General features: G+C 37.3%; 1 protein-coding gene and 1 long non-coding RNA gene across 2 annotated transcripts; one reads left to right on the top strand and one right to left on the bottom strand.

The window, feature by feature from the left end:
• The first annotated feature begins 6,236 nt into the window (after positions 1-6,236).
• Positions 6,237-7,045, top strand: LOC141647418 (uncharacterized). Its single transcript, XR_012545737.1, has 2 exons — positions 6,237-6,493; positions 6,693-7,045. It is a non-coding gene; the product is annotated as an uncharacterized LOC141647418 (long non-coding RNA).
• Positions 7,046-7,676: 631 nt separating this feature from the next.
• LOC141648847 (uncharacterized) lies at positions 7,677-9,707 on the bottom strand. Its single transcript, XM_074457559.1, has 3 exons — positions 9,665-9,707; positions 9,467-9,549; positions 7,677-8,117 (listed from the first exon to the last, which is right to left on the bottom strand). The coding sequence occupies exons 1-3, from the start codon at positions 9,705-9,707 to the stop codon at positions 7,677-7,679; spliced, it is 567 nt and encodes a 188-aa protein (XP_074313660.1).
• Between the last annotated feature and the right edge of the window lie 4,413 nt (positions 9,708-14,120).

Genomic DNA, 14,120 nt, shown 5'->3' with positions numbered 1-14,120 from the left:
ATATATATATATATATATATATATATATATATATATATATATATATATATATATATATATATATATATATATATATATATATAGATTTGGGATCCTATGAGAACCATTAGGATAATGAGAACTGTGAGAACCACTCACAACCCTTGAATCTAATGTTGAATGGACACGAGATTAACTTATCTAACTTGAAAAATCTCGCACTCAACCACCCCCACCCTAAAACTATTCTAATTACCTCATTTTACCAAAACATATTCTCACTCATCTTTTTTTATCTCTATACGATTATCAGTGTCTCTCTTCTTCATTTCCAACCATCGACCAACGATGTCACCTGCCTATGGCGACATAAATTGGCGGCGAGACGATCACTCATGCCCAAGAAAAGTCACTCTTGCTGAATTGTTCCTAATTTAGGTAATTATTTCCCCCAAATTTTACCTAATTCAAAGAAATCGAACCCTAATTATTTCCCCCAAATTTTACCTAATTATAGAATGCTTTAATTCCAGGTAAAGGAACTTACTTCATTCCTTCAAGCCTTCAACAAATGCTCCATCCAAACTCATTTTCTAACCTTGGTGTCATAATGTAAAAGAAATTGAATTTTGGTTCAAACTGACTGCCGAAGTTGATGTTTAATCCAAGTGGGATTGAAGATGCTAGTTGAAATATTTGGCTGCGACATTCTGAACAATTTGTTGTAAGGTATTGTTAATTTCATTCTAGTTTTGTCTTCTACCATCTATCAATATTCCTTGTGTTTGTATATCAAAAGTTGTCGTTGTCCACCCTTTTCTTTTTTGGCTGAAATTTAGATGGGATTTCGCAAGGCCACACTAGCCACATTTAGCAATAATTAAATTTAACTAAAGTTGATAACAAAAGGTACAAATAAATTATTGTTGTTGATCAGTTTTATGCTCGAAAATTGTTCAAGTTCTGATTACATGACTTTTATACAGTTTATAATAGTTCGAAAACTCGATTATTAATTAGCAAGTTATTTTGCTTATTCAAATGTCGCTTATTGTGTTTACTGCGTTGGAATCGATGTTTTGTCGCTAATTAAGCTGGTTTGTATCGATTTGTTACTGAAATTGTTTATATATTGAGTTTAACCATTGTAGATTTACCATACATACGCCTGTGTTTTGAGCTATTAAACATGTCAATATGCTTGTATTCATTTGGTTTTGGAAACTTTAGGTTCAAAATTCTCGTGACAATTCGTAACTAGTTTGATCTTTCCCCTTTTGTAGCTATTTTCTGTTTCTGGTAAAATATTCTCATTACATTTCAGAATTTTTCTTTTTGACCCAAGACCTATGTCGACATTAGCATAGTCTTGCTTGTATGTTCTTACATGTTTCAAATGTTGTCTGCTACGTGCATTGGTAATGTTGTATGCTATGTTCGACAGTCTCACGTTTTTGTTCTCACTAGTCTAGACAGATTTGAGCACATACTAAAAAGATAGTAATACAAGTAGATCTTATCTAACAGGTGCGAACCTTAGTTTAGTTCAGGAATGTTTAGACTTTGTTGATTTTTTAGGTTCATATGCATTTAGTTTTGATTCCATGTTCTTCTATTAAATTGTAGTCGGGTTGCCTAATCTGTAGCTCTTATTCCGTATTCATTAACTTATGTTGTGTTCTCACCTTTACTTTGCAATAGTTCATTGTCTCAATATCTAACCGAATTGTTTGTGAAGTGTAATAACCCGAAAAATCCCTTCATTATATAACAATTTGTGTTTGTGTTTTTACTATCTTAAAATCTCAATCTCACTCAATTCATTGACAGATATGAGGTGAAAGACTGTTGCGATCAAGAAAAAACCAGCAATGAAAGGAGGTGAGTAAATTAGAGATTATTTTCCACCAAAGTCAACAAATTCATCGAAAAAGAAAAGCATGAATGGTAAGTGTTCAGGCTTAAATAGCCTTATCCGTGCATAGAATAGCGATATATGTGCATTAAACAACCTTGTACATGCATGAAATATGTAAAATCTACATCGTTTCATATTTTTGTTTTTTTTGTATTTGATCCCCGTTTGAATGACAGCTTGTGTTTTTCATTTTTGATCCCCGACCCAGTAATAATGGTAAGATTTTAGAGTGCAATGGTTCTATCAGTGCATGAAATAGCTTTCTAGATGCATGAAAAAGCGATATATGTGCATTAAACAACCTGGTACATGCATGAAATATGTAAAAATGTGCGCCATTTCGTCTTTTTTCTCTTTAATCCCCTTTTAAATGACGTTTCCGGAAAATGGTACCTCGAAAGCTGGCCCTACCCTAACCCTTTATCCTCAACAGGGCTCACTCTGCCCCTCAAGGGTGTATTTTGGTCTTGATCTGGGGGTTGGCTAATCCTACTCTAAACCCTTTTTTCGCATACTTAAGGAGCCGCCTAATCCAACTTTAAACCCTTTCCCGTCCTAAATTTTAGGACACTTTTCCCCCATTGTTTGTCCTAGTAATAATGGCTCGGGTTTAGTGTGCGACAGACTTATCAATGCATGAAGTAGCCTTGTAGATGCATGAAAAGGTAATATATGTGCATCAAACGACCGTCTACATGCATGAAATAAGTGTTATGGGCATGAAATAAGATTATATGTACATGAAATAAGGTTATAGCTGCATGAAATAAGGTTATATGTGCATTAAAAAGTTCTTCAGTTGCATCTAATTATTGTTCTAAAAGAATGACAAGTTTTTTGGCTAGTGTTTACCTCTTCTTATCATTGTCCTCCTTAGTTTGGATTTTACTGTTTTCATGCCTTTGTCCTACAATTTGACTTCAATTTCTAGCAAATGTGGAGGGAAGTGGTGGGGATAGAAGGCAAGGAAAGGGGAGGGTATAGAAATGGAGGAAAAATATTTTTCCACCAAATCTTATTAGGCTTAGATGAGGGAAAATGGATTCCATCACTTCCCTACTCTCTATTTCCCTGTCCAGTTGTTATCGAAATAATAAATTTTTATATCCTCTCCCTGGACTCCCTCCTCCCTTTCCCCCAAAAGCTTTCATTCTAACAAGCCCCTAGTGTATATCAATAATCTCGCTTTCAAAATTATTTTCCTATATCTAATTGCTTACTGAATGTTTGTTTTTCATGGTTGTGTTTAACTTAAAATAAGGAAAATTTATTCCGAAAGATCGATATAGCTAAACCTATTTAATTTCCTAAGTAAAATTGACAATATAACACCTTATTTATTCATTTAAGTTCTTGTTTAAATCTGTTTTATGTTGTTACAACTTAGTTCATTCAAGTCTTTATGAAGGTTGCGAGTGTCTTTATGATGTCCTAAGTCGTTTAGCGGAGCTCTCATAAGGTGTGATAACATCTCCCAAATCCCCATTCACATATTGGTTAGTTTTGTTTTCTACTTCGTAACTCTTTGGAGCAGTTGGTCTGATAATGTCTCTTTTTATGCAACTACTAACCTTTTTAGTGTATCTACTGCCTAGTTTAATGCACGTTATAAACATTTTAGTGTGCCTATAGCAAATTAAGGTATTATTATCATTTTATTTGTGTGTTTGTTTTAATGTAGCAAATGAAACATGAAATCATGATACTTTAAAAAACCCTCCTCTGGGTCTTGACATATTTTTTTGGCTTTTAGATTTTTGACCTTTGATGGATCTGGGAATTATGATGCTGTTAAGGAGCTGATGCTGGTGATAGGGTCTGGGTTATGAGGCAGGTTAGGTTTGGGGTCTGACTTCTAAGGACTGATAAGTTGTGTACTAAGAGATGCTGACATTTCTGCCACTTTTTCTTTGAAAATCAACCATTATTGTTGTGGTATTTGTTTCAAGATCTTCCTAAATTTGAGGCAATTGTTGTGAACTTGTGCTTTTCTTCTAAATTCTTTAATATGTTCTGATCTCTCTTTGGAGAAAATGTGTTGTGCATACCCCCTCATTTCATCTTTGTTTAGTGTATTTTAAAGGCTATTAGCTCAATGGTAGAGCAAAGTGCTAATTTTGCACAAAGATATGGGTTCGAATCCCATATAGCCTATTAAATAAGTTCCATGATTGCATCTTGTTGAGATGCAAGCGGTACAGTCTAGCTAAGATTAGGCATGCCATAATCATACATTCATACTTAGGCAAAGATGAGCATGCCCGAATTAGACTCGTGCGTGCAACAAGAACGCCAAGGAGAGAATGTAATAGCTTTGTATAAATCAGAAGTTCAAAGACTAGCTTATGCAATACATACTATGACCATACATTATGGTATTTCGCAATCTCAATGTAAAAGAAACATTGGTATGTCCTAGCCAATGTGGGAGTTGAACCCACATCTTGTGCATTGCACATGCTCTCCCATTTGAGCTAATTGGCTTTCGTAGTTTGACTCAAATGATGCGCTTTCTAGGTCTATGTTGTAGCATATCAAGTTTTAAGAGAATTAAACCTGATATTCCGTGCACTTTGCTCATCTTTACGCTAAAAAGTAGTACAAATAGGTGATCACTTCATATACCTTAAACTGACCTTTGAATCTTTGATATACTATCGAGTCCTGAACTTTTGCTCTCATAGCAGCATTAGCAATCACTTTTGCCTTCTTACTTCATATTCTTTTATTTCTCTTAAGATTTGTTTCTCCACCTTCAAAGACACACACTTTCATGTTGTATGTGATACTCCAAAGTCCAAACTTTGTATCTGCATTAAGAAAAAAAGGACAAAAAATATTGCTATACTGCTATTTCAATCGAATTAATTTACTGAATTGTATATATATAGAGTGATACTCCAACCTTTGTATCGAACAAATGTTGTACGTGATACTCCCAACTTCGTATCTGCATTAAGACACATACACTTCCAAGTTCCAACTTTACTTAACACCTTCCAACCTTATAATTAAATGAGTAACAGCAAAATAGCAAATACGGAGTATTAATGATCGTCTGGGTTAGTTTCACTTTCACCGAAGGACAATTCTACGAGACTTAATGAAAAGGAAGGCATAACAAAGATTGAACTTACAACTTACAAGCATCAAATAAAGTGATCAATCTTCCCAAAGGTAATCAAATACCAACACGAAAGTGTCACTGATAATAACGTCATATTAACGATTTACAAAAATGCCAACATGTTTCGTAGAATCAACCTGCAAGAATTACAAAGATAACAGATGAAACAAAATTCCTTTCCTTTTCTTTTCCATCATTATATTTTAGGTTCGTAGATAGAGCAGAATTCTAAATGAAGTATCCCCAGTGGATATGATGCCCAAGAAAAACAAACAGAGGTAAAAGCTTTTAGAAGACCAAAATGCATACAATGTGCTCTTAAGTTTTAACAATTGATAAACAACAAACTTGTAGAACTTAACCAGAAATTACAATATCATGAAGAAGATAAAAAGAGTATTATTTTCGAAGCTAATCCAAGCAAAAATAATATTTTTAAGCAAGCTCTGAAGATGTTTGAACAAAGGAATGAACCAATGTTACCAACGAACTCCAAAAAGTAGAAAACCCATATAGAGTGATACTCCAATCATATTAAGAAAAAAAGGATACATAAAAGCCTACTATACTGCTAAATCAATCGAACTAATTTACTTGTATTATGGTCAAAGTAATTCCAGATTGAACCGTTTATGAACCCTAATTTATCGATATTAGGGTGAAACTAATTCATCGTTAAGCAATTTAGATTAAAATCGTATCAATCATAGAAATTTTACATAAAATCATCATGTTATTGTTAAAACACTAAACATATCTTCTAATTACAAAATTGATTGAATTTAAACAGGCAACTTACCTTTGTCAATGGCGGTGAAGAAGGAGTGTGACGGTGGTCAATGACGGTGAATAAGGAGAAACGCAATGGTCGGAAGGAGAAGTCGGTGATGTGCGGTGGTTGGCGAAGGAGAAACTGGTGATGCGCGGTGGTCGGCGAAGAAGAAGTTGGTGATGTGCGGTGATCAAATGAGGAATCAGAGAGGGAGAAGAGAGAGAAGTGGTGTGGTTTGTAATGCGTGTCTAAAGTTTTATACGTTCCCAACCAAACTTTGGAATTGTGTACTCCGTATAATCCAGGCGTTTTAATAGGTTAAGCGGAGTTCTCAATATATGGGTGGTTACCGATCCCCTACCCTATATATATATATATATATATATATATATATATATATATATATATATATATATAAAGGGCGGGGTCGATTTAACTAAAGTTCTGTACGAACTGTACGAACTAAGCAATTAAACCAATTATCAAGCGTGCTTTCTTATTTCTCTACCCTGCTGAAACCCTCCCACCACAAACACTAAACTTTGATCGCCTCCCACCACCTCCACCGCTAGCCATCACTACCACCGCGGGCCATCACCTCTACCGTCATGTCGCCACACCCACCGCCGATTCTACCATCTATATTTTCGTCGATGACCCTTCCCACGAACGGAGTTCAGTGTATTATAGCAAGAAGGTTAGATTCAATTCTTAATTAACCTTTGAAGATTTGTTTAGTATTTTGAATCTATTCAACTGTGAAGATTTAAGAAGTAATTTAATGTGAAAATATAAGATTATAATCAGAAAATTTGATCTTTATGGGTGAATTTAAATTAAAAATTAGTGTTTATAAAAAAGTGGTCTTACAAATTTCGTTTTTTCAATTGTTTTAGGGTTATAATGTGGTGTAGTTCTTTGTAACACATTCTTAATATCTGGGCATGAATCCTTCCTTTAGTTTTACAAGATTCATAGAATGAATATGTTGATTGCTTTAAGTTCATAAGTTTGAAGTTTATCGGCGCCGAGTATTTTGTAAATCGTGTTTTTGATTACGGAAATCGAAGTTGTATGTGATTTAAATTTAGATTCCAGGATTATGTATGCTTTAGCTTATTTGATTAAGGTCACTTGGTTAATTAGAAACATTCAATTCAATATTTTAGTGTAATTGAATTGATATATGGACTGTATGATGGTAGGTACGGAGTACTGATATGAATAATATCGAATTTATCTGTTGAAATTGATCTACAGGGGCAAATTTATCAACTTTTGATCAATATATCTGAGAAATTATGCCAATTCTTTTTCAGCTGATCACCCTTTTGATTGATTTGTACTGAAATTTTGTGTGTATAATGTTGGCTGATATTTTGAATTTCGTCAGTTTGGATCGTCACAGAAAAAACTTACTCTCTTTGTCCAATTATTTGTTTACCTTTGATTAAAATGCCCCTCACAAAGAACAAAAAAGGTAAATAAAGGATCCGCAAGGAAGGGATATGATGCTTGTATCGAAGCTCAACTGCTTGGTTATTGGGAAGATTGACAGATTGTTCAACTTGAGTGAGGCAAAAACTTTATTAGGGAGAAAAAGGAAAGCTTAAAGAGCTAATAGTTTTGAAATTACGTGCCTTATGTTCAATTTGGGTACCCGTATTGAATTTTACAGGTGTAGTGTGGTTTTCTTCAAACTGGCGAAGTTCCTGTGGTTTAGTGCTTTAAAATTACAGTCTGGCATACATGAGTTATGTTACTACCTTTCTTGTTGTTGTCACTCCGGCAGGTCACCACCTCGGCCGTCGTTCACCACCTCTCAAATTAATTATAGAAACTCTATTGAAGACCTCACTAAGTTACTCGTTCACCACCCCTTAAATGTTACTCATAATATCTAAGAAGTACTGAAATACCGACATCAAACAGCTACAAGTAAACATGGCACTAGGTCCGAATATCCACAGAAGAAGAGGGAAAGAGAAGTAAAATGCTCTCATTACAAGGGACCATAAAAGGCTTCCCTGTTTTATTGTTTCAGCCACATGTTCGATATATTCATCACCCGTTTCAGGGAATGGGACAGTGAGAAGGAAACTAGCATGGGAAAAGAACCGGACGCATGGACATTGTAGAAAAATGCTGCAAGAAAACATGAGTACTGAGAAATACTTGAAATTGTGAATGGTATATGTGTAGCTGCTAATCAGGGCACTTATTAGAGAACAAAGTGTTATTGCTATGGTTGCCAATACTGTTGATGCTGTTAAGTTGTTCCGTAATGTTTGAACTCCGGTAATTCCATGCTTCGGTTGATCCTGTATGTAAAGCTCTCATCTCATATTAAGAAGAGTTTATTTTTGACATGATAAGAATTTTTGACATGATAAGAATTGAATTGAGCTTGCGAAAAATGTGTATCTGGTAATAAGGTAATTGGGTGTATCTAGCAATTTAAATGAGTGTATTTAGCATGCAAGAGATGTGTATCCAGCAAGGTAAAGTAATGTATCTAGATTATCACATATGTGTATCTAGTAAGATGAGGAAGTGTATCTATCAATCTAAATTTGTAGGAATGGGTTAACGCCTTAATGACAATATTTGAGAGTAATGACTACTAATAGAACGATAGAATGTACATATTATATGCTAAGGGCATGAGGAGTCAAGAGCTTAAATCTTACGACCTATATACATATTTAGGGGAAAAAGAATTGATTGCTAGGCACAATTATAAATTTTAGGGTAGCAAATGAGGGTTAATTCCGCGTATTACAACAAATGTTGAAGTAAATTTTCTAGATCATACGAAGTATTAAATTTGTAGTTTTGATTCGGGTACGATTCTAGCAAAGTCAATCAACCGTATGAAGTACCTTAACACCACCATCCTCTTCCACTGACGTGAATGTTTAGCTAGCACCCCACTTAATTGACATCAACATAGCCACCCTACACCACAACTAACCCCCCTATATCGACCACCTGAGGATGTCAGCGCTGAGTACTCTCACCACAACAACTACTCAAATCAACCCCAAATTCAGGTTGGCGACTTCTTATCTTTCGAATACACAAGTCGATATGTGTATCTACAAGTAACACAAAACGGCCTTACATGAGAAGATCTCCAATTTCTACTAGATACATATATTTACCTTGTTAGATACATATATTTACCTTGCTAGATACACATCTCTAACAAGCTAGATACATGTCTTTAGCTTGCTAGATACACTCATTGTCCTTGCTAGATATACTCATTGACCTTACTAGATACACTCACTCACCTTACTAAATACAATCATTGGACAAAGTGCAATAGGGGATCTTCTCATGTAAGGTCGTCTTGTACAAAAATTGGGTAGACGGAAATAGCTACAGCAATGTTAAATCCGACTCATCTCAACACCAACTCCAATTTAACATGTTTAAAATTGTAAGAATGTTTATAAACAACAATGCAGGGATTTGAGCATAAATAGTCATCTCAGAAGCCAAATACACTTTACTACTAATACAGATACACATATTCTTAGCTTAAATACACAAATTGATTTGTGTATCCTGGGATATTAATGGATGTATCTATGATAACTATTTATGTATCCACACCCAACCTTAACTTATACTGCCTACCGCTACCACCTCCGACTAACCACACCATCACTGTCATGCCCATATCAACACCACATCCACCACCAAGATCGCCACCGCCCCAATCAACCGCTACACACAAAGTCGAGCCTACGACCTCACATAATTAACCCAACTGTCACATATCAAAAGTTCAACACCATTGTCGTAGGCGGCCAATCAGATCCACACCTCCGACTTCTCTGACGACGAAGACGAAGCTTGCCTCCCACCTGACCTGTCGAACCCCCGCAAAAAAACTCCGCCATTCCCCCTTTCTCTTTGTAAACGCAACCAGATCCACAAACCAATTAGCCCACCCGAAACTCGACTCATACCGACCAACAAGTAATGACAGCATCTACAACCATAGAACTCCCAACCGAAAACTCCGTTAAACGTCAAGCCGCAACACCTACAACACCATTCCTGCTTAGACTTGAACCAGCTCGTCACTATGGCTCGATTGACGCGCCTCCACAACCACCATAGATCTCAATTATTTAAAAAAAATTGTGATTTGAATGATATATCTATGAGAAACAAAGAAGAATTTCAAAAAAATTAACATTATTGGAACATTTCGAGTCAAATAGACTCAATTTCGACCGAAATGACTATAATTGTAGTGGTGGTGCGGCAAGCAATCCGGCAACATGGTTAAAATGGCGAGGAGAAAGAAAAAAAAAAAGAAGGAAGGCAGATCGAGTACCATCGGCGAGGAAGCTCAGGTTGTGCGCTGACGAAGTTTATGCCGGACTTCCGCCGACGGTATGATGGTTGTGATCTGATAATTGACACGGCTATCGCAACCCTATCAAAGATAAAACCTAACGGTCTCAACTAAAATGTAGCAGAGGCAGTCGAGTATCGAATCCACAGGGAGGAAATGTAATTATAGCTGTCTATTCTAATCCTATGGTAACAATTGGGGGTTGTTTAAATTTTGATTTCTAAACTACGAGAATTAAAGCGGTAAATTACGATTTAACTATCAAGAAGAGAGGGACATGTCGGGATTTCGGTTCACTACGGTAGTCCAACAACTCAAAGAAAAATGACTCGGACGAACTAATGTGAGACGGATGTTAGAAGGTCCTTTCGGTCCACTTCCTACCCTAAAATACCACTAACTTAACTTTCGTCCTCATTAGGGTAGTCTCTTTGTTTATAGCAGCCTATTTAGTCCAATCTTTCGATCCAGGATTAATTGTAGCCAGTTTAATGGGTGACATAGAAGCGTGCACTCAACTAGGTCGGGAATTACAGTTAAATTGCTATAGTGACAGGGTCTCTTAATCAATTCGTCCAATTCATTCACTACGTCGTCATTTTTCTACCGCAGATTCCCTAATCCCAACATGAAGGGGGTTAAGCTACTCATATTCTTAATTAAACTAACAACAAATAAAATTCCAACAGAAAACATGATGAATAACAATAAATTGCAATAATAGATAAACTAGGGCAAAAGAATAAATAAGGCAAACAAGGAATTAATGCAACAAGAAGGTTAATTATTATTGAGAGAAGAGAGGAAATTACAATCCAAGCAAATTCCGGCGTAAAGAACCCGAAATCCAATGAAGCAATCCCGAAAATAAGAGTAGCAGTAGTTTTTTTTCGTATGGAAGATAGTAAAAGAGATAGTAAAAAGGAATGCCTAATAACCTAATTAACTTCGGTTAAATAGCCAAACCACAAGGAGTTTGTGCGGAAATAATTAAAACATGGACTGATTAAAGCCCATTCCCGTGAAAACCACTCGATCGAGTGGGTTAAACCACTCGATCGACCAACATCTCAGCAGAAGTCCCTCGATCGACCAGCTTCTTACTCGATCGAGGACTTGGTCATGTGCAGCTTACTCGATCGACTGAGGGGTAGCTCGATCGAGCATCAGGGGGTCTAGAAACCACTCGATCGACCAACACACAACTCGATCGAGTACTCTTATCTTCAATTCAGCTCACGCCTTCACCCAAGTGTCTCGTAATGCGTGCCGTGACGCTTCCAAGTGCAGTATCTTACTCTGGGACAATCCCGTCTCCTCTAAATGCATGCAAAAAGGGCAAAAAGGGATATGGTTCCACTACTTTCGCGAACATTCCTACAAAAAGGACAAAATACACCAAAGTAGCCAATTCGGGGCAAAATACCATAAAAATAGTATAGAAATGCATAGAAATACGTGCTGAAATAGGCTAAAAAGACTATACATTAGGCACGTATCAAATCTCCCCAAACCAAACCTTTACTCGCCCTCGAGTAAACTCAAAACTAAACTAATGGAACGGAAATGATAACTCAGAGCTAGCTTAACTCGTCTACTTGAACCAATTTAATGCAACAAAAATCAACAGTTAAAGCCAAGCGATCAAGACGCAAACGAATTATAAGTCATTTAGAAATAAAGCTGACCTATCGACCTTGCAAGACCAACAAAACTGGACTCTCACGTGGTCACTCTTCTCTCATGAAGCAAAGGGCGAATGTAATATGTAGAAGAGAGAAGAAAAGACAGTCACTCACCTAACTGCGACCTACATAGCATGCATGCAACAAAAATGAAAGACAATTCAAGTACTAATGCACACACTCCAACCAATAATGTCCGTCACAGCCGAGGGTTTGCAAATAATATGGGAATAGTGAGGTTCAGGTGAGAAAAGGCAAAACAAGTTATGGAAATGTGGAGGTAAAAGCGTCAAGCTAGTTCATAACAGGACCATAATAAACCATCCGGATCTCAACTGACTGAAAGACTAAACACAAGTGCCCTTCAATTGGCACAAAACTCACTAGACTCAAAGCACAATCTCCTTAAAAAAATATAGGATAGATCGGAGGAGTCAGACGGTTACAAACTTCCCTTTTTAAAGACACCGTCTGAAACAACTAACTGAAAAACAACTCTTGTCGATTGTACATCTTCGAACATCTTCTCAACTCTGACAAGAGGGTACAACTTTTTCACAATTTTTCTTTCTTTCTTTTTCGATTCAACTCTCTTTTTTCTGTTTTTCATGTAAATTTTTTTCTTTTTTTTTTTCTTCTTTCTTCTTTCACGTTTCTTTTTTTTTTTTATTTTTTCTTTCCTCCTTCCTTAATTCATACACCAACTCCAACAAGAATTACGGACCAAACTGCAATGGAAGACATACCACAAAAGACATACTAACTAGCTTGACTAGGCAGGCTTAGTTTGGAATGTAGCTAATGGGTCAAAAAGGCAAGTTTTGGCTAAAGTGGAGCTAAATGGGTGAAGATGTAAAGAAAGGGGAATTTGCAAGACCCTCCCTGCATGTGACACCAACCACAAACCCGAATATGTGCATTTGACGAGAAATTGAATGTCATAAATGTGCAAATGAGACAAACATGCTATGCAAGGAGTACTACTCTCAAAATTCCTAATGAACTGGCCATGAATGTCACCAGTTATGGCTCTAAAACTCTGAATTTTTTTAAGTAGTTTGCCAGTTTATAGGTCAAGTCTAAACAGTCAGCTTATATTTGAACAGAAATTCGTAGATTATGCGTATGACAAGGCTAAAGACTATCAATAAAAGTGCAAGGCTCAAGTAATATGACAAGTTATAGTGCAATTTCATCACTGGAATCTACCGTTCCGACTCAACCTATATGCAAAAATAAACGTGAAATGTTTTTGAATTTTTGAAATTTTTCTAATTTTTTTTTTGATTTTTTTGATTTTTGTTTTTTATTGAAAATAAACAACAATGCAGGCAAGAAATTAAACGTGAATGCAAAACAAATGCAGATGCAGACTCAAAAGGATGCAATACCCTCCCCAAACCAAAACGGACAACGCCCTCGTTGTCCTCCAGCATACACCAGCAGAAAGATGGGGGATGGGAGTATACAACCAGCAAAATAAAAAATAAAAAAAATAAAGGAGACAAAATAAAAAGAGTAAGGTACATACAAAAGCGAACTTCCCCAAACCAGCCAGAAAACTGGGGAAGTGAGTAGACCAGTAGCTACTCGTCGTCGGCACCGCCGTCTCCTAGGTACTCCGACTCAACAAAACGATCTCCCCAAACCAGCAACAGACAAGGTGGAAACTCAGTCGTCATCTCCAGGCTGATCCTCCGGACCGGGTGTGAACGGAGGATCACTCTCCTCCTCTCTGGCAGCTCGCTGTGCCTCCTGCTCAGCCCGTAACCGCACCTCTCGTGCTACCGGTGTCTCCTCCGGCTCCTCCTCTGAGTCAGAAGGCAGTGGAAGGTACCCGTCCGCTGGGTATCGGTAGAAGGAGGGATGTGGCCACCCCTCTAGAACTGGTCGCCGTGCTCGGATGTGGTACTCGTAGAGCGGGAATACAGCCAAAGCCATATCCCGTCTCATCTCAGTAATGTACCTGCACATATCCAAAAGCAAGGCATCACGACGCCCTTGGTCCATGACCTCGGGCGCCCCTAAAACAGGAGGGCAAACAAAATTGGCCGGAAAGGCCGGATCAGAAGGAGGTGGAGTGAGTGAAGGTGTAGGTGTGGGAGTCTGTGTGGGTCCAGTCTGAGTCTGAGTCTGGGCCGGAGTCTGAGAGCTAGAAGATGCTCCGGCCTCCCGCTTCCTCTTCCTAGAAGAAGAAGTAGGAGTGAAGGTAAGGTGGTAGGTGGGTGGAGGTGGCCTCGCTCCCTCAGCAGCAGACGGGAGCG

The sequence above is a fragment of the Silene latifolia genome, chromosome 3 (genome assembly GCF_048544455.1).
Source record: "Silene latifolia isolate original U9 population chromosome 3, ASM4854445v1, whole genome shotgun sequence".
Classification (NCBI taxonomy): Eukaryota; Viridiplantae; Streptophyta; class Magnoliopsida; order Caryophyllales; family Caryophyllaceae; genus Silene; species Silene latifolia.
Note: the sequence above shows the minus strand (reverse complement) of the source record. Positions and strands in the feature narration are given on the sequence as shown.